The sequence below is a fragment of the Symphalangus syndactylus genome, chromosome 14, assembly GCF_028878055.3.
Source record: "Symphalangus syndactylus isolate Jambi chromosome 14, NHGRI_mSymSyn1-v2.1_pri, whole genome shotgun sequence".
Lineage (NCBI taxonomy): Eukaryota > Metazoa > Chordata > Mammalia > Primates > Hylobatidae > Symphalangus > Symphalangus syndactylus.
Window position 1 is genome coordinate 90,626,735 of NC_072436.2, and position 20,906 is coordinate 90,647,640.

General features: G+C 35.2%; 1 protein-coding gene across 25 annotated transcripts in view; it reads left to right on the forward strand.

Moving 5' to 3' along the window:
- The window catches only part of NRXN1 (neurexin 1), a 1,136,968-nt gene that overhangs the window by 807,122 nt on the left and 308,940 nt on the right, over nt 1-20,906 (forward strand). For all 25 annotated transcript variants that reach the window (XM_055242605.2, XM_055242606.2, XM_055242608.2 and 22 more), the window contains one exon: nt 3,742-3,923. In XM_055242605.2, coding sequence (XP_055098580.1) covers nt 3,742-3,923 — 182 coding nt within the window. The remainder of the gene's footprint in view (nt 1-3,741; nt 3,924-20,906) is intronic.

Consider the following 20,906-nt stretch of genomic DNA (forward strand, 5'->3'; position numbering starts at 1 on the left):
CAAATAGGAATCCCAATACAGAGTAAATGGCTACCAAGGTCACATAGCTAGTAAATGACACAGTTGGAATTTGAACCCAGATCTCTCTGAGTCTAGAGTTTACATTCTTAATCGCTAAGCTATTCTGCTTCGGTAAGTACATCATGTCCTTGGTTCAGAAAGATGTGTGTTAAAGGAGGTAGATTTTGAAACTTTAAGCCATCCCACTGTATTTGATTATGAGAGTAATTTTCTAGCTCAATGAAAAGAGGGCTTTAAGAATATAGGAGATTTTGTAAAGTTTGATGCAAAGTTAATTTAAAAAAAAAATCCAGAGTACTTATAGAAGTATGTAGAAGAGAGCTGAAGAAGGACTGGATATCTAATTGTCTCGCTTATTAAAAAATTGTGCTGATTAGAACAATACAATGCACTACCGTGCATACAGAAGAAAAACTAAGACTGCTCTCTGGATATAGCTGGTGGGAAAAAAGGAAAGTAGAAATAATGACAACGTTTGACAAAGAGTAGTTGCAATTTTTTTGCTTTGTTTTGATGAAACCTAAAAAACTGTAAAGTCATTCTAAACAAGACAGATTAGCTAATCTCATTCTAGTCATCAAGTTGTAGATTCATTGAAAAAGTTTAAAATCTGAGATGAAATCAAATCTTGAGTAATGGTATTTGTATTTTGATACTTATCTTACTGAAAGTATAAACCTTCAAATTACTACCCACAAGTTCTGTAATTGAGCTAGAAACTTTCGCAGTTCCATAGGTTTGGGAAGTCTACCCCAACTAAATGTTAATCTACATATATTAGATGTTCTGTCATTTTACATTTAGATGTTATTTTTCTCTTTTTAAAAGTATCGTGAGGTGAGAAGAAAGTATATGATAATGAAGAGCAAATGTCACTTTATGGATATAAGACATTAGAATATGATAACAGTTGGCCTTGATAAATTCAGACTGACATCCAATTAACTTTTTCTTGACTGCCTGGTTATGATAACAGAAATATTTCTGTCATAAATATATATATACTGGAATAGGAGTCAGGATATGGGTTTTATACCAACTCTGCCAATTAACCAAGTTTGCAACTTTAGATAGCACGTTAATCCTTGTGACTAAATTTCCTCAGATGTAGCATGGAAGTAATGTCTGCTCTATGTTCCATACATAAGTAGATAAGATTTGTTTTAATTGTGAAAGTGACGTTTAAAGTTAAAAATTACTATGCAACGTTGTTTTATAATGCTTACCTCACACTTATAATTCTTAAACCATCTGAATTCTTAGATATGTGTTGTTTTATATCATTAAATAGCATCTCTAGTTTTGAATATTTTTCTTATTTCACATAATGTATATAGTCATTAGAGAACAAAGCCAATTTAAAAAAGGAAAATAAATTAATTATTAAGTATCAGCACTCAGAGGTAACCACTACATCCTCCTTTTAAAGCCATCTCCACTTTTTATGTTCTTGTCCTATTTTTATCAACAATGAGCTTCACTGGAAAAGTTAATACTTAATCATTTGCAAAAGTTACCAGGCAGAAAAATATTTCTAAAATAGTGTTTGCCTATAAAGATTATGATGAACAAGCTTCTGAGGATATAGAACATAAGTGGCTCAGGAAAGCCCTGGAATTTCTGATCTACACTCTGTATATTCTGAATTTTCTTTGTGCACTGACTGGCGCCTTTGAAATATGGCTTACCTTTTCTCTCTTGAAAGAGATAAACTATTTTCATGCATTGGTATCCACGAAAATTAATAGAGGAGGGCACAGCCTCTATAGCTTTGCATTTTAACAGTATTCTTGTTTATCACTTTTGCATTCAATTTTCTCCTAACATGCTTCTTGGAAGAGGTCTATATACCAAGGCCTATTTAAGCATCAGGTACACTAGGCATATTGCAGAGGTCTTTGGAGTTTCTCAAAGGCCTATGGAAATGTCTGTAACAGAAAACTAAGAAGAGTTGCCTCCAAAAATGGCCACAAAATCAATATTGTCAGCTGTTTAATTAAATGTACACAAATGTGATAGTAGGTCAACTGCATTTAACTGGTAAACTTGGTAATCATAGCAATTCAATGTATAGGTATCTTGAAAACATACTGCTGTACACACAACTTTTACACATAAATGTTACTCTTGGCACAAGCTATTTTTCTATAAATACAAGATGTTTTGTGGCCTAAGTTTTAATATTCTCTCTTATTATGTATGATCATGTATGTATGTATGATCAAATCATATATGATCTGCTGTCTGCAAGTTAGAGAACCAGAAAAGCCAGGGGTATCGATTATGGGACTGACAACTGGAGAAACAATGGTGTAGATTTTAGTCCAGGTTTGAAGACATGAGAACAGGAAGCTGCAAAGGCAGGAAAACAACAATGTCCCATTTTAAGCAGTCAGGAGAAGAAAGAGGGAAAATCCGATCTTTTTTCTTCTTTTTTGGTTCTATTCAGGCCCTCAAAATAATAGAACCAAAATGGGTGGCCATTGAATGATGCACTGAGGTAAGACTTTAGTGCATCAAATGCTCTATTAGTCCATTTTCACACTGCTATAAAGAACTTCCCTGAGACTGGGTAATTGATAAAGAAAAGAGGTTTAATTGACTCACAGTTCTGCATGGCTGAGGAGGCCTCAGGAAACTTATACAATCGTGGTAGAAGGGGAAGCAGGCATCTTCTTCACAAGGCAGCAGGAGAGACAGAAGTGCATGTAGGAGGAAATGTCAAACACTTATAAAACCATCAGAACTTGTTAGAACTCACTATCATGAGAACAGCATGGGCAAAGCTGCTCCATGATCCCATCACCTTCCACCAGGCCCCACCCTCAACATATGGGGATTATGGGGTTTACAATTTCAGATGAGATTTGGGTGGGGACACAGAGCCAAACCATATCAAATGCTGAATAAATTTGTTTGAAAAAAACTCTTTTCATTTAAGCTGGATAATTTACTGACAAGGCCACCATAAGGTAAAACTTGAACACTCACAGAATGAGTCCGTGACATTATTCTCAGTGCTATAAGGCTTGTATTCACCTTGGGGTGGCAGAGGATGCAGGTCTTTTTATGATTCTGAATAGTCTGACAACTACTAGATGTTGCTTGTTAAATAAAACCTGACTTCTAGGGATGAGATATATTACCTGTATTTTCTTGACATGGCTACTGGGGCTTGTAGCTATTCATCCATTAGTTATCTGTCACATGTATGTAGATCCTTTTCCCATAAAAGTTAGATTTCTAGCACATTTGTTGTGACTTTCTCCACTGTGCTGTATGACCCTGTCACATCTGCATGCAGCTCCTGTTTCAATACCAAGTTGCTTTTTGGAAGCATCCAGTCAATGTCAATGTTGCTTTTTGGAAGCATCCAGTCAATGTTTTCTACTAAACTATTTCTTAAAAACTGGCAGGAAGAAATAATGCCTCATTACATTCCATTCTTGTCCAACTCAATGGAAAATACAGTAACCTACTATTTGTTCTGAAACACCTGCTGGTAAATTTAATCAGTGTATTAAAAACTGAGCTACCTCTTCATTTCTTTTAAAACAACTCAGTCCACTTTCTTGAGCACATTTGATTGAAATCTGTAATTTACTTTGCCATAGTTTTGTGTGTAGAGTTGATACTTTACTGATATATCAATATAACATGCCTTGCTAATGTGCAGACTTGATGTATTTGGACTAATTGGTTTTGGTTTTTGTTTTCCAGCTGGGACAACGTATATCTTTAGCAAAGGTGGTGGACAAATCACATATAAGTGGCCTCCTAATGACCGACCCAGTACACGAGCAGACAGACTGGCCATAGGGTTTAGCACTGTTCAGAAAGAAGCTGTATTGGTGCGAGTGGACAGTTCTTCAGGCTTGGGTGACTACCTAGAACTGCATATAGTAAGTACTTTTTGAATAAGATTCAGCTTTTACTTTTTACTGTTAACTTTTTGTAAAGAATTTATAATTTTGCCTGTTGGATGCTTCCTTCCCCCAGAAACCAGTACTTTGTTTTAGGAAATATGAACACAATGTAGAGGAAATAAGACCATATACCTATTGCTGTTGTTAATCACTTTCTTTAGAATGCAAACTTTTTTTTTGGAGTGTGAATTCCTCTTAATTCTGTGTTCAAAATAGTTTTTAAAAAATTCTTGGAGGTGGGAATTGAACAATGAGAACACATGGACACAGGAAGGGGAGCATCGCACTCCGGGGATTTTAGTGTCTTTAGGCAGACTTGCCATATGAATAAAATAAGTTATTGCCTAGTAGATACCATACCATGTGGCTGGAAGCAGGAGGTTGTATTACTGGTGACATCCAAAGATCTGGATTCTGTCTTTGTTTCTTTGCTCACGAGAGAAAGTACTTATCTGAAGCTACATGCAATAAAAGGAAGGAAAGGATACTTTAAGGATATTTGGGGATGTGAAGCAAGATAGCAAAAAAGATTGTTTCTGTGCCATTTTGTACTCATTTTGATACGAAAGTGTCAGGAAAATACATTTTAATTCACAATTACGACTTACATACTGGGCCCATTCTCTTTTCTCTAAAGTTGTAAGCCTCCCACAGTAATTTACTCAGCATATAATAGATAGCAAAGAATAGTCAAGAATGAAAAGCCTCATTTTCCTTTGAAAGTTGCCATAATTAACTTTAGGGTTCAGGGACACTCTTATGTCTCTGCATTTTAAAAATTATTAATGAATATGGTTGCAACTCTTTAAATTTTCATTTTCTTGCGTTATTTGTAAAGAAGCACAGTGTCTTTTATTGTTAAGAGATATTAATATTTTATTGATATATCCAAAAAATCATAGTGGGTCACATATTCAAAAACTTTTCTAAAAGGTTCTTATTATCATAGTTCTTGGTCTAAAGTCTATCTTTTGGAAGATTTCAGAAGAAGCATGTAAGTCTCCCCATCCTCCTTTTTATCCTTGAGGTTCAGTTTATTTCCCATGCATTAAGCGACCATGGAAGTTTGTTCTATTTTGTTTTGTCTATCCCTATAAGTTCTCCTTCTCTCACTACTCACGCTCCAAAGGACATTTGATTAGGTCATCATGTTCTTTCCTGTTAGAAAGTGGCCATTGGGTACCAGTTCTAAAATAATTAAGAAAAACATGAAACACCAAAATACATTAGCACAAACTTTTATAAGTTTTTCATTCTCTGTTTTTATTAAACGATTTTCTTAATCTTGATTTTGCTTTAGAATTCTGGAATTTCCAATAAGCTGTGTAGGAGTTTACACTGACCACAAGGGCTGAATTCATTGGTAAGCTTGAAAAACACAACAAAACCCCTCAGCACAGCCATTATTGAACCATAGTAAAATTTCAATTTAAAATGTCGTTGTCAAGAGGGGATCCCTGGAAAAGTAATTTCAGGTGACTTTTAGCAAATTTCTAACAATCAAAATTCATCTATCAAAAATCATCTGGATTTTTATGGCATCATAAATAAATGATCAGTTAAGATAAATTTTACAAGTACAGTAAGGAATCTTGCTGTTTAATCTCAACTTTCAAAATGTATTTGCTCAGTTCTGATTTAAGACGTTTGCTACTTCAAAAAATAAATAAATGAAAATGAAAACAAGAGCCTTTTCCTTCTAAAATAAATTACTTATTGATCTATAACCAGTTACACTTTTACTCTGAGAAAAGGTTCTACAATGATCACTCTCAAATCACAAGGAGCTATGTTATTGAATTACTCAAACCACTGTTGTTTATTTTATGGTCAAAGAGTTTTAGACTAGAAGAATAGGTATTTCTTTCCAATTCTGGCCAAATGTGGTCTTAGGGTCCTTTCATAAATAAAGAATTGACTTTCTCGGCATCCATTCTAGCATAATACCCTCCATATCTCCTTTACGAGCCATGGATTTCTGATAGCCGCACTGTGAAGGCCTTCTTTCTGAATCTCCGATCTTGGTCTTGCCTGGTCATTCTCTTTGGATTCAGTTCATGTCTCTACACACTCTTTCTCATGGACTTGATATCTTCAAAATCTCCCTTGCTCGTAAACCATGTCCTCCTGGGCTTCTCAAATACTGTTTTTTTGTCAGCCCTACCCACTCCTTATCAACTAATGGGACTCAGTCTTAGTTCAAATCTGGTCAAATAGAATTTTCTTTGTCCCATTACCTAGAAGACGTGATTAGACATTAGAGACTCAACAAGTCTTTTATGTGGAGACAAGTCACTTCTCTCCATGTTGTTGTTGTTGTTGTCATTGTTGTTGAGATGAAGTTTCGCTCTTGTTGCCCAGGCTGGAGTGCACTGACGCAATCTCAGCTCACTGCAACCTTCGCCTCCCAGGTTCAAGCTATTCTCCTGCCTCAGCCTCCCGAATATCTGGGATTACAGGTGCCCCCACCATGCCCAGCTAATTTTTGTATATGTAGTAGAGATGGGGTTTCACCATGTTGACCAGGCTGGTCTTGAATTTCTGACCTCAGGTAATCCAGCCGCCTCTGCTTCCCAAAGTGCTGGGATTACAGGCATGAGCCACCACGCCCGGCCTTTTTCCATGTTTTAAGCGTATAATAAAAATTAACACAAGGCTAGTGGTTTTCTTTTTACTACCTAAGTTTACCTCCAGCACTTTCCCAAAATGATGGGTACATGGAATAATAAAAGAAAGAGGCGTTAGAAATTAAAAGAAAAAAGGAAAACCAGACAGGAAGGCAAGAAGGAAGGAAGAAAGGAAAGAAGAAAGAAAGAAAGGGAGGGAAGAAAGGAACAAAGAGAGTGCAAAGGAACACAAGATAATGCCTGTGGGTGTTAGAAGCAGAACTGTTCTTAATATTTATATTGGAGAATATTCAAAGGCTGTTTTATCAAATTATTTAGTTATCTTTTAGTCCATTTTGGTTTGCCCAAATAAATTGTTCAACTTCTTTCATGATTGAAATTTAAAAGGAAAAATAAGATTTATAAATTCTAGATTATTGCTGTATGATTTAGGTTTGTGAATATAACAGACTTAAAAATTAACCTAATTGGTGCTATGCTATCGATGATACGTTTTTATCTGTAAAAGTTAGACTTATTCGTTATCCATTAAACTTCAAGGAAAATCTGTATAAGCCTTCAAAGTCAGTGAAGTATACTATGTACTGATCAGATTTAAAAGTCTTATTTTCATCCTTATTTGATAGAGTGAGCCAATAAATTAGAAAGTTGATTGCATTCATTGAGAGATGCTCCATCATTGCTGAAATATATAATGCTATTTCAATTAGATAATTTAAAAAATCTGATTGGCATATAATTTTAATGAAGATTTGAATATTTGACATGGTTTGTCATCCAATTTTTCAGAATAAAAATGTTGGATTTTAAAAATTTTTGATTAGCTGTACTCTTAAAAACATAACAACTTGGAATAAAATGTTTTTTGCGTCAGGTGGCCCAGTTTTGATAGATGGATTTTTTTGTCGTATTAATATTAACGCTACCACTGTTAACCTCAAAGTCGTATAATATTACTATTTAAATTTTTAAGGTTTTATGAAGGGGTGAGAAGATAAGACATGAAGTGAAGAGCAATTAATTAGTATAGGACCTAGATTATGAGTGCTCAATAAATATTTTCTGAAAGAATTTAATAGATTTAATGAATTATACATTGAAAATACTGTGGCTTAGGATGAGTGTAGAGCTTCAATTATTTAACAGTCAAGTAGAGTGACAGACATTTTAATTTCTATATAACTCTGAGAAAGTCCTCCAGCTTCCTGATTACAATACAGAAAAAGTATAGAACTTGATATAAGCAGCCATATTATTGAGAAGCTTCAAATCTTAAAGGAAGTTTTCAGAAATCTTCAGCTAAGAATTGATTATGGTGATTGGTGGTTTAAAGAAAGTCTATGGTGAAATTTTAGTTGGATGAATGTTTATTTTTTGTTAATAATTGCCTTATTCATTGTAGTTCACTTTTATCACGAATTATTCTCTAGTTATTTTATATCTGTCCATTATTTACAAACAGAAATAAACTTTCTGATGGCAGAGAACATGATTTATAATAATGGTGATGATTAATAAGAAAAATAGCTGGGCTCAGTGGCTCACGCCCGTAATGCCAGCACTTTGGGAGGCCGAGGCTGGCAGATCACAAGGTCAAGAGATGGAGACCATCTTGGCCAACATGGTGAAACCCCATCTCTACTAAAAATACAAAAATTAGCTGGGTGTGGTGGCGCATGCCTGTAGTCCCAGCTACTTGGGAGGCTGGGGCAGGAGAATCATTGGAACCCAGAAGGTGGAGGTTGCAGTGAGCCGAAATTGCGCCACTGCACTCCAGCCTGGCAACAGAGCGACACTCCGTCTCAAAAAAAAAAAAATAATAATACTACAGGAATGTGACTTTCCATCATTTACTTCAGTACATGCTCGAAGCCTCTCCAGAAATATTTATTTAGCACCTAATATGACCCAGGCCTATGTTAGGCTCCGTGGATACAAAAATAAATAAGCTGGTTTTTTAGTAACTACCTCAATAAATATTTGTTGGATGAATGAATAAGCTAGCTGAGATCCAGTTAGCTTAGATGATTTATAGCAAACATTTTGTCCCCAAGTGACTGGTATTTCTTGGTATTTTTCTGTCTTGGTATTTCTTCATCTCTCTTCCTTACAGTTTTAACTTTCTTATTTGTATAATATTTGTATGGACAGTTAACAAATAATAGATTTTTAAGATAAATAATATAAAGAAATAACTTACAAACTGTGAAGTGTTACACAAGACATGTTTAAGTTACGATTTGTTGAGGATTATTTAACTGATAATGACTTAAATAATTTCTTAGAAGCAGTAAGAAAAATTTAGCTCAAGTTTTTATATTTTATAAGGTATATCTAGAAATTTTACCAATGTTGTCACTTCTAGAGAAAACCCCTCATATAGCAGTTTAGTGATGTCATTTGGAAATTACTTAATGCCTCTCTGACAGAAGAAAGTCACTATAAATGTGGATGCATTCACTACCACAAATGTTAACGTGTGCATTGGTTCTGACCAGAGGAAATGTCATTGAGGGTGGAGGAGGGGGTGAGTGAAGAGTGTTTTTTGAAATCCTTTCATCTTGGGAGCATAAAAGAGCATTGCAAATTTGATGAGTGAATTGTTGCACATTTTTGCCTTAAGTGTTGCTTCTTTGTACTTTGCTGGGACGGAAGCCTTATTTTGAAATCAAGCTCTTAATTGATTTTGATTTAAAAATATGCCTTTTGATCACTGGTTTTAGTATAGACTAGAAACAGTGTATTTATAGTAAATATTACATGTCCCAAAATAACACCAATATTGGTGACGTGTCAAGTGTTCTCATCTTTCTCTGCTTCTCTCCGTTATACATTATTTATCTTACTGCTCTATTAAGATTCGATTCAGAAATATCTTTTTAAAATCAGTAATTATACATAGATGCACACCTATATCAACAAGGTAAACTCAATTATTTCCCCTCAGGCTTTTCTTGAAGAGAAATTATATTCCATCTGAAATGCTCTTTCTAACCAGCAGATTCACTGATTTTATAGAGGTTTCACTTTGCCATATAGTATTCAGATTCAACCCTGTAAATCATATGTTGCATATATATATATATATATATATATAGAGAGAGAGAGAGAGAGAGAGAGAGAGAGAGAGAGCTAGGTTTTGCTTTCCTAGTTCTTTTACATTCATTTATTTATTTTTTCTATTGCCATCTCATGAGGTAGCTTTCCATTTCTCATATGAATTAGAGAACATGTGGCCTATTTGACTAGAATTTGAAAAGATGGATTAGATAATGCATTTTCACCATGTATTGTAAAATTACTGTCCAAACTTCTGAGGTGTAGAAGTCATTTTTGGGGAAAATGTGAGAAATGATGGTCACGTTTCTACTGGCTTAAGTGCTAAATAGTTTATTATGTGGGAGGTAGGAGAGGCAAATGAATCAATACAGGTTCCTGCCTTCATCCTTTTCCCTTGGAAGTTAATTCAATTTCTCAACTTCTAAATTGCTGGTCATCATCTTTAGTGTGTCATTTAATCTCTATGTTTTTGGTTTCTAGAATTCTAGAGTTATTTCCTCATCTGAAATTCTATTGCTGTGAAATTTAAGAAATGAGAACAAAACAGCTATTTCTAGCTTCTTCTCAGTTCACATACTTACCACTTAAGAGGCTTGTACTGCTGCCTCACCTTCTCAGCTATCCTTCTGTCTCCATTCTGAGTACTTTTCTATCCATTTTATATACTTATGGCAGGTTAATTTGCTAATCTGGTTCTTTGATCATATTATTGCTTTGTTAAAACACATTGATGCCTCTATAATTATATATACATAAAGGCTAATTCTGTACCTAAAATTTAATGTCCTCAGCATTTTAATCTCTTTCCCTTTTCATGTCCATTTTTCACATTTTTCTACTTATCTTCCAACTCCAGTGAAACATATTAACTTTTTTTAAAAAATGAGCTTCTTGTCATCTCTCTATTTCTAATTCCTGTTCAAAAGATTTCTTCCCATTCTCTCTCACTATATAGATTCGACTCAGTCATTGAACAGTTTTTCAAATAGTGAGTGTTTTCAGGGTTGGTCCTGGATCTTTTCACCTCCTAAGCTAGCAGAAAGAAGTTAGGTCTCCGGAATCTCTTTGGAAGAGTTGCAGAAACAATTCCTAGGGCATTATCTAGCTGGAGAAAATCATGTCCATTGATTCTGCTCCATCCTGTGATCACTACTCCTTTTGACCCACTGCTTTGTGGTGGGCCCCAAGCTATTTTACAGAATGGCTTCAAATCTATTCTAAGTTAGCCAGTGATGAGTGGCTTTAGCAAACCCTGTTTCTTATGCCAAGCTGTTAAAACAAGAAACTTCCTGTTGAATTCTTACTGACTTCTGTAGCTACTATTTTTCAAAAGCATACCTTCAAGAAACATTTTAGGCAAAATAAACACATTATTATTGATCACCTAAAATGCAATTTATAATGTATGTGATTAGTTGCTGTGTAACCAATTTCTCCATAATTTAGAAGTTTAAAAGTGCAAACATTTATAATCTTATACTGACTTAGGAATCCAGGAGCATCTTAGGTTATTCTGGAATTTTTAGAAGTAATGGTTAAGAACTCCTGTATTTAGAACATATCCAATGTGTTTACTCTTGTGATCCAGACAGCGTCTGTGTGTCTCGGGAAGAAATGATGAGCAACAATTTAAACTATATGCAAGCACGTTTTAAGGAGGCTTTGCAGAACTCTAAACACAATATAGATTGATGGAAGAAAAAAGGAAACAAAGACATTGCTTGAGGGTTAAGAACTAGTTTGGGGAATACATACTGAATATGGGTCATTTGCACAATGATCAGGAAAATTACTTTTATTACACACACAAGAAAAACCCACTGAAAGCCATAAGCAAAATGCATGGCAGTAGTGGCTAAAAAATAGAAACAGCATAGCAAATATGTCAACCAAAGACAAGAAAACAAGATGATATTGGTGATTCTATGGCATTAGAATCCTGTTAATGCTGATGCTGGCCCACTCTAGACATGGGCAAGTTTATTTAACCAATGGAAGGAAATAATCTAGATGCATAGATAGGGGGTACTCAAGTTAATAGTAGACATAAATAATCCAAATTATAAATTAGAATCAGAGGACTAGACCTAATTTTTATGGGGTCTGAGAAAATTCTTTCGATGAAAACAATTTGTGATGTCTCTAGGAGTTACTTTAGGAGATGGTGTGCTAGACTAGAACTAGGGATTCTTATATCGACCTTATATTTGAGGCCTCTCCCCTCCTCAAAACAAACTGGAAAACTATCTAACCTTTTTGCCAACAAGGCACAGTCCTGAATGGGGGATGCTCAACTGCCCTGGAAGATCACACTGCAACTAGACTTCTAAGGAAGTGCTTTAATGGTGAGCTCTTCCTGGAATTGTATCTCTTAAATCCTTCCTGCCCAATAAAGAATGGAAATTTATGATTGACAGAGAAAAAAAGTTTGGTGAAAGATCAAATTTAATTGAATAGTAAGGCTTTTGGCCTATGAAAAAGGCTATCCTTATATACTTAAAATTTTACTCTGATTTTTAGCTATCAAATAAGTGCCAACTGCTCACTCCCAAAGACACATCTCCATCCCAGACTTCTGTCACTACCATACTAATATTTCCAACTGCTTACTCAGCATCTCTACCTGGGTGTCTCATAGGCAACTGAAAATTACCTCATTAACAACTGAACTCATCATCTCCCAATCACACACTCATCTACACAATCACAGGCTAAATCTTTGACATCTTTTACTCCATGCTTGCCTTTACAATCTAATCAGTTTGTCACCAAATTGCTAACATGTCTCTCAACCTATACCATCCAACAGAAATATATGAGCCATGTTTGTAAGTTTTAATTTTCTACTACTCATATAAAAGGAAAAAAAGATGAAATTAGTTTTACTAAATACAATTAACTTTGAGAATATATTTTAACTCAATATGCCCAGAATATTATCATTGTAATATATAAATGATATAAATTATTAATGTTTTTTATTATCTTTTCATAATTAGTTTTCAAATCCAATGTGTGTTTTACACTTAACATTTAGCAAATCCTGTTTCTTATGCCAAGCTGTCAAAATGAAGAACTTCTTGTACACTTCTTGTACACTTAACAACACCTCTCATTTCAGAATCTAAATTTTCCATCAGAAGCATTTTATATTTTATTATATCTACAGTTGTAAAAGTAGATCCACATAATCAAGTTATTCTAAACATACTTAAAAGTTTGAGTATCTTTAAAACTTACAACAAACTTGATTAAAATTAAATACATTTTAAAATTTAGTTCCTTGTTCACATTAGCCATATCTCAAATGCACAACATATGGTTACTGGCTTGCCTATCGAACAGCAATTTTTAGAATTTATCTACTTGCTTTTTATTCCACTATTATTGTCTTAGTTTAATGACCTCTTCTTGAACTGTTGCAATAGCCTTCTAACTAATCTCTCGGCCTCCAGCATCTTCCCTTTCTAATCCATCCTCTGCACTGCTACCAGAATGATTGTTATAAAATAAAATTGTGGTGTTTCAACCTCTGGCTTCAAATATTTAGTTACAGTGGGTCTCAACCTCTTTTAGTTCAAGACATACCTGGCTGACAATGTTCACCCACTTCCAGCAGTAATTTTGCTCACTTATGAGCTGCTCATCAGTGGAAAAAAAGCACAAATCCTGGTACTCTATCAGTCCTTTCACCCATTTTCTCCCGCTGCTCTGCAAGGCTGTGCTTCACCTCTCACCTGGTAGCAAGGCTGGTCAGAGATGGGCATGGGCTCCCTGTTCAGCTGTCGATTTGAAGCCCCTTCATAGTATTCTTTAAGTATCTTTCCCAATGCGTATTTAATAGCATATGAAGGGAAACTAATTTTTATTTATTAAAATTATAGACACAGACACTTAGTAATTTACTTCTCCAGGACAAAGCAAAGTCAAACGTCTGGAAAAAATTGGCAAAACAACAACAACAAACTTCCTTTTTTTTTGCAGTCTTTGTGCACTCTTCCATTTTTTTGTTGGCAATTTTATGAAGCAGACAAAATTTAGAATTAGGTTAAAGTATTTAAACTCTGATGGCAAATCTTCATCCGTACTGAACAGCATGATGCCGAGCAGCAAGTGTCGTGAAAGACGGGAATTTTATCTATTTCGTGCACTTTAGTATTCCTAGAGCCCAGCATGAGCCTAGAATCTAGCAAGTGAGCAATCAGTATTTGTTGAAATAATCTTTGCATTCTAGAAGTTCTACCAACTTAAACTGTCTATGTGTATTCTGAAAATGTCCAATGGCAATAGGTCAGTGCTGCTCAGGTTAAGGGCAATATCAGAAGCCAGTTTATATTAAATGTGTTTTGGGGGGGTTAGAGATACAAATCTGAGCTAACTATCAGCATGTTTCCAATTTATGTGTTACCTATTTATAGACTGGTATCTTGAAGGAAGAGTCTAGTTCTGATAGAGAGCCAGTGGCCTACTGCAAATACTTCAAAGGCCAACTTCCTTAGCTAGACCTGTAATGTGTGCACAATCTAGACTTATTTTCCAGCCTCATCTTCAGCTACTCCACATTCTACCTCACACACATTCACTTTTTAATACATGTTCTTAACAAAATTTTCTTCCCCTCCTTGTCCTCCTCCTCCTCCTTCTCCTCTCTTCCTTCTTCTTCTTTCTCTTCTACCTCCTTTTCTTCTAAGTGCTAAGCACTTTTCAAGGCACTAGAAATACAGAGTCAGATGTGGCATGGCTTCTGACCTCAAGTACCTTATAATTTACTACATAATCTTTATTCTACTGGCACATTAACCACAGAAAATAGGCTGAAATTTCAAATCCTCACAGTGTAAAAGCACACTTAAAGGTTTTTAAACTATGAAGCAGTCTACAAGTGTGGCTTTTATAAAAGCAATCAACAATCTCATAACTGTTCAAGTTTACATATGTAAGTCCATCTAATATGCATTAAAACTTCAAAAGAAAAAATATATACTCATGTAGTTAATGAAGAAATGAAAGTCACACAGCCAGTGAGCTGTAAAACCAGTATTGAACTCAGACAGTCTGACTCCTAAATCCATGTGCTTAACCACTGTGCCTTCTGTGATGCAGGTGAGAGTTCAGGAGACAATCTCTCATCAGGCTGAACCGGATAACTCTGCCTTTTGGTCTGTGTAATGAAGTTTTATGAAGTCAAACAACCCTACCCTTTAGTATACCACGTATCACATAAATTAAGGAGCATTTCAGATATCTACTACATAAACCATTTTCTCAAGTTAAATAAATATGTAGGAAGTTAGCTGACTGGCCAGTTACCCCAAAGATTTTGTGGTTAGTTAGCTAGTGTTTGCAACTAGTTTCATTTGTAAGTTTGGGGCATAAATAATTTTAAAGACCGAGAAACACAGTTTAAAAAAATGTACCAATAATGAGAGTCAGCAAAGAGACCTCCAGAGTGCCTCTATTCATATCTGTTCCTTTCTTTGAAGTACTCCTACTTCCTCTTATTCCTACCCGTCCTTCTCTTTTTCCTAGTCTGGTGCTTTTTTATTCATCTTTGAGGCCTGGATTATATATTTTATATATTTGTGAAACCTTCCTTTGTCCCCTAGGGCAAGACTAATTATGCGCTTCTTGGTACAATCATAATACTTTGTTCTTAATCCTATTGTGTTACTTACTGTAGTTATAACTATGTCTTTGTATGTCCTTATAGCCCATTAAATTGTAAACTCTTCAAGGTCACTGACAATGTATAATACTATGTATCTTTACATGTCTGTATTTTCATACTCTAGCATGGTGCTTAGTAGATGCATAGTAATGGTTTGCAGAGGAAGCAATGCATACCTGAGTGAATGGAGAAATAAGTAAACTCCTGCTGCTTTACTTTTGACTGTGGCCTCTCTTGCCCTCCTGCTGGTAGTTTTCCATTGTCATGCAAGAGCTCACTCCAGAAGTGCTCTCCTTGGAGCATAGTATGAGGTACAGTCCCAAAGCATAATGGTGAAAGCATGTGATGTTCTCCTGGGAATTCCCATTTACAACCTCCTGAGGCAAACAAAAGTCAGAGGCCTGAGGACTGAGGCCTTTCATGAAATGGATTCATTTTTCCTGTGTTATTTTCTTGTGAAAGGAAGACTTTTCTTTTGTTAATGGCTAGCTCCACCTTCGGATTCAAATACTACACACAGGTGATTATTTCTCTGAGTCTGGGTTTGCTTCTTGTCTGCTCTCTGTATCATTTTTATTTCTAATATCCACACAAAATCTTATGTGATATATTTCCCTGCATCCTGACTTGATGAGAAGAGAAGAATCCACTAGGAGAATGAAAACAAACAAAAAACTGTCCTGTAGTAATCCTCCCTAATTGATTAGGAATGTAGAGATGATCAATCTCCACTACCCTGGCAATTTAACCATTCTCTCTCTCTCTCTCTTTCTCTGTCCCTCTCTGTCTTTAATCTCCTGCTGTGCCAACCTCTAACACTTGGCTTAGCTGATGGAGGTAAAATTGGTTCTCCATTTGTTGAGTTGTAAAAATTATTTTTAATTAATATATATTAAATGTTTGGAAGTACTATCAGTGAATCATCTGACGTAGGGTTAAATTCCCCCTCTGAAATCATGCTTACCCTATTATTTGGCTTAGTCAAAAGAACAGTAACTAAACAATACTCTTTAGCGTGTACTGATTGCTTACTGTGGAATACACATGATCTAAGCATTTTGCATGAAGTTATATTTTATTAAATATTCACAATAATTCATTGAGGTATGAATTTTATCTCAGTTTTACCAATGAGCAGACTGCATTATAAATAAATTGACCGAAATCATACAGATAGTAAATAACTGCTTGTCTTTGAACCAGTTGTATATGACTTCAAAGCTTCATTTTCTTTAGTACAAAGGAAAATTTCAGGCTGGCCCAGCTACTTTTGCAAATGATTATAAAATCTCAACTACCGATGTGAAATCAATGAGTCTTTGTAGTGTATTATTTTATGATATTCCTTAAACATGGAATTCCAGAGATTCTGTGACCCTCAAGGTGAATGCACTAAATAACAACAAAGTGTGATGACATAGCACATAATATTTTCTATTATTAGTCTCTTAATGGGTACAATTATAGGTATCTTTGCTGTTTTGTGAGTTGTGCCTAAATGTAGAACTAAACTAATGCTGCTAGGAGGGTATTGGCCTTATGTGTGATGAATATGAAAGTAACCCACATTGCTCTGGAAACTCTGGTTGGAGCCATGACTTTCAGCCTTCACCACATTCTAAAGCTAATGCATAAAGCCTCAATGACTTGACCTACTTCTTTCCTCCCACACCCCAGACTAAAGGCAGGGAGAGTCTCTGTGTACTTAAGCATGTAAATGAGGTCAGAGAAAGGGAATTTGTCTATTGCTTGTAGCTCTTGCTGATTGGACATTTTCCCGACAGAGGTGTTCAAAGGAAAAGTATGTCATCTGTTCATTAGTGTTAATTAGGAATAAAATCAGGCTTTGGGGGCTCCAAATCCCATAGGGCATCAGCAGAGAAACAGCGTTGAAATTTTAGCCCTATTACGCAGAGTAAGGTTAGACAGCTACTCGTGTAGGCGCCAGAACTGTGTTCATTTGATCTTTAAAAAACAGACATTGCAAAGATATTTCATAAGGTGGAAAGAAAAAGTTGTAAATTCTAGCTTCTCCTCCAAATACCTAAATCAAGACCGATGGGTATTCGATTATTTGTAACAGGTTATTGAGAAGGATGTTGGATAAATGCAGTGGCTGGAGATGTTTCTGGAATTTGAAAGTGCTATGTAGATACTGTTGTTATGTGAGGAACGTGCTATAACCATCAACTCTATATTTAACTAGTTTTTCCTGAACTTTGTCCTTCTCAGTAGACTGTATTTATATTATTTAACTGTTTTTTTTTTTAATTTACTAACTTTTTTGGTATTCTTCTAAGCATCCAGACATAAACTAGATTCAATAGACTAGTGAGGCATACTGTAGGGTCTTGAAGGCCAATAATATTTTATGACAGGCTGTTCAGAAGGAATTGAATTTTATTTATTGCCTATGGATGAAAGTATTTACTTTTCAGAAAAGCCCATATTTTAAATAAATTTAATTTTTAAATCATAAAAATTTGTACTGAAAAATTTAAATAATACAACAATGATGGGAGTAAAAAGGAAAAAGTGCATATAATATACCCACTTTTTTACTGTGGTGTCTAAAACTCTAATCTTTAATCTTACGCGTATACATTCAATTTCTTTTTTGTGTATAGTATAGGTACAAATATTTGTATATATGCTAACATACCTGAACATTCTTTAAAAAGATGAAATGTTATCATGTGGTGCATGCTATTCTGCAACTTGATTTTTATTTAATATATTTTGTACATCTTTTCATTTTAGAGCATATGATCTCATATTTACCTCGTAACATGCATCTGCTACAGTTTATTGACCCTAATGATGGGTATTTTAATTTTTTCAGCATTTTAAGTATTACAAATGGATAACATTTTAAAATCTTGTAAAAATATCATTTCACATGTGAAAAAGCATATTTTTATGTACAAATTCATACAAGCTGAACCAATATATATATATTGCTGAGTTGTCCTCTAAGAACGTTGTACTGTTGAACACTCCCACCAGCAGTATATGAAGATGTCACAAACTGGAGTGTTTTCATATAAAAGCAAATTGGTTTCAGTATTTCTTAAGAAACTGAGCTCCACAGAATGATTTTCTTTCTGGTGTATTTAATTTGAGTGTGTTCGCATTTTAATAATTACACTAGTATAGAGGTGAAACCAACCCCCCTTTAACTTCAGTCACAAACTTTCTCCTATTCTGGCAGCACTCACGAAGCAGCAGTAGGCCAAGGAGGTTGGATAACTGCTTCATGAATCATGTGGCTCTTTTCAGTAAAATGTGGCTTCACAATATTATGGGAAAAGCCAGGCAGGCAAGAGGTTAATATCCTCCTGGGTAGCAGTACTCATTTCAGAGTCTACCTCTGTGTTCTTCACCTTCTACACATTCCATAATTCTTAATTTTGCCTCTAGTCACTTTTTATTTCAACCATGCAATCCCCAGGACTCGTGAACAGCCATGAAACGTGACAGGCTTTTAAATGTATTAATACTGTCAGCATCATTGTGCTTAATCTTAATATAACAAACAGAGTAACAACAGATGTGTTCTGCTATAAAGTGTTTAGTAAGGCATACATGTCCTAGCTCTTGATAGCCAATTTAAATGATGAAGTTCCTGGGCCTGAGCTCAGAGGGTGGATTATATCAAGGGAGTAACTCATATGTTCTGTGGCATTTGATAATAGCCAATATTAAATTGAAAGGAAGTAAGATGTTCAGTAGCGGAAAAAAGATGTACCTACTTGAGTTTTTCAAATTCTACATGTGATTATTTACTTCAGTCCTATTGCATCTATAGTGAGCTAAATTACAGTTAGTAGTGAGAACCACGTTTAAAAATTAAAGAACTTTTTTTTAAATGGCCAATTCTTAAAATGATGCCTAAATATAATTTAAGCATGTGAGATATAACCAAAATTATAGTTTTTCATTGCACTTTTAAATTGTCCTTAAGGTGCTACAGTCTTGAATTTTACTAATACAGTGTAAAAATTAAAATGTGTAGCTATAGAGTTTAATAGGCACTAAGAATATTTGTTAATGCCATGGCTGTCTGTATTATATTCACTAACAGGTTTAATAGCTGAACAGATGCAACTTGCTATCATAACACATGGTACTGAGCAGCAGGCAGCCCCATTTGACAAGTTGGTTTTTATTTTATTTCTATATCCCCAAAACTTCTCTAATAATTCCAGATTTCGGTGTGTTTTGATGTGTTAGGCAGCAGACAGATAAGAGGGATTCAGTTCTTTGTTGTTTATTTCCAACAGGTTGTTTGCCTTCAGGATACAAAGCCCATGAGATTCTAAAGTAAAATAACTGGGTGAGACTGGGTAAGACACACAGCACAGATAACTATACAACAACACAAATAGAGGTATCCAACACAAAACAAACAGAGGAGCACCTTCAAGGATGCTCTGCAATATGGACATTGATAACACGAGATTAGCAAGAAAGTTCTGTCAACCATCTTCTCGGCAAGTATCAGTTATACGGTGGGCAGGATATTTAATTGCAATGATTTGTGTGCATATCTTCTAGTTGCCTTGCATAACTAGCAATAACTTTTGTCAGCAGAGTGGCTAAGGGGAATTGGGGTTGTTTGGTGTTACAAGATTTGCTCTCTGAGGATCAATTCTTTGGAGCTTTCCATGAGCTATTTTCCAATCCTTTAATTGCTTGTGTCTGGAAAAAAAAATCTGATGTACATTCTAAAGCTAAAATAAGATGACTGTCTAGCTAATATATTTTGATATTCACAAAAAGACGTGGAACTGATAATGGGATATTTGAAATGGGTTTTTGCAAAAATCCTGTACAGATATTGAAAATTGTAAAGTTGTTGAAATTGGATACATCCTGTTTAACTTCAGGGATTTCAGTTCTGCCTTGTGTGGTGAGGGAATTATACTCCCCTGAAATCTAAAGTGTGAAAGATGCTGGTTCAAATCCCATGGAATGTTCTAATGCAATATCAATTATCTGGGCCAGAAAAAGCATTTGAATTTCAAGGCATTCTGCATCTTTTCAGAATTTCTTCAGCAGGGTTGGCATAATCATCAACTAGGATCTGTTTTAAGACTCACGGCATAGTCTTTTCCCAGCATCAAGGTTATTATGCACGCTCTGTCTTGGCCTTAACAATCCACACTAATTCAGAGAATTCGGAGAAATCCTCTAGGTTTGCACAACCAGAATTAATTTCTTTCCATCACAGTATGGTGAAAATAATATGTTTCCCTCATGTTCAAACCTCTCTCTTTGGTAATGTGAACCTCAGGGTATTTGACTGAGGAGTTAGGCTGATTATGCTTTGTGTTAGTGTGACTCGTAATTCTCTCTAAGTCTGCCTTTAACAAAATATTCCTTAAATTGTGGCTCACATGAGAGAGAGAGAGAGAGAAAGATAATAAATATATATATATATGTATATATAGTCACAAGGTCTCATTAGAGTACAGTAGTGTGGTTATAGCTCACTGAAGCCTCGACACTCCTGAGGCTCAAGCAATCTTCTCGCCTCAGCCTCTCAAGTAGCTGGGACCATAGGCATGTGCTACCATGCCCAACTAGTTTTTTAAATTTTTT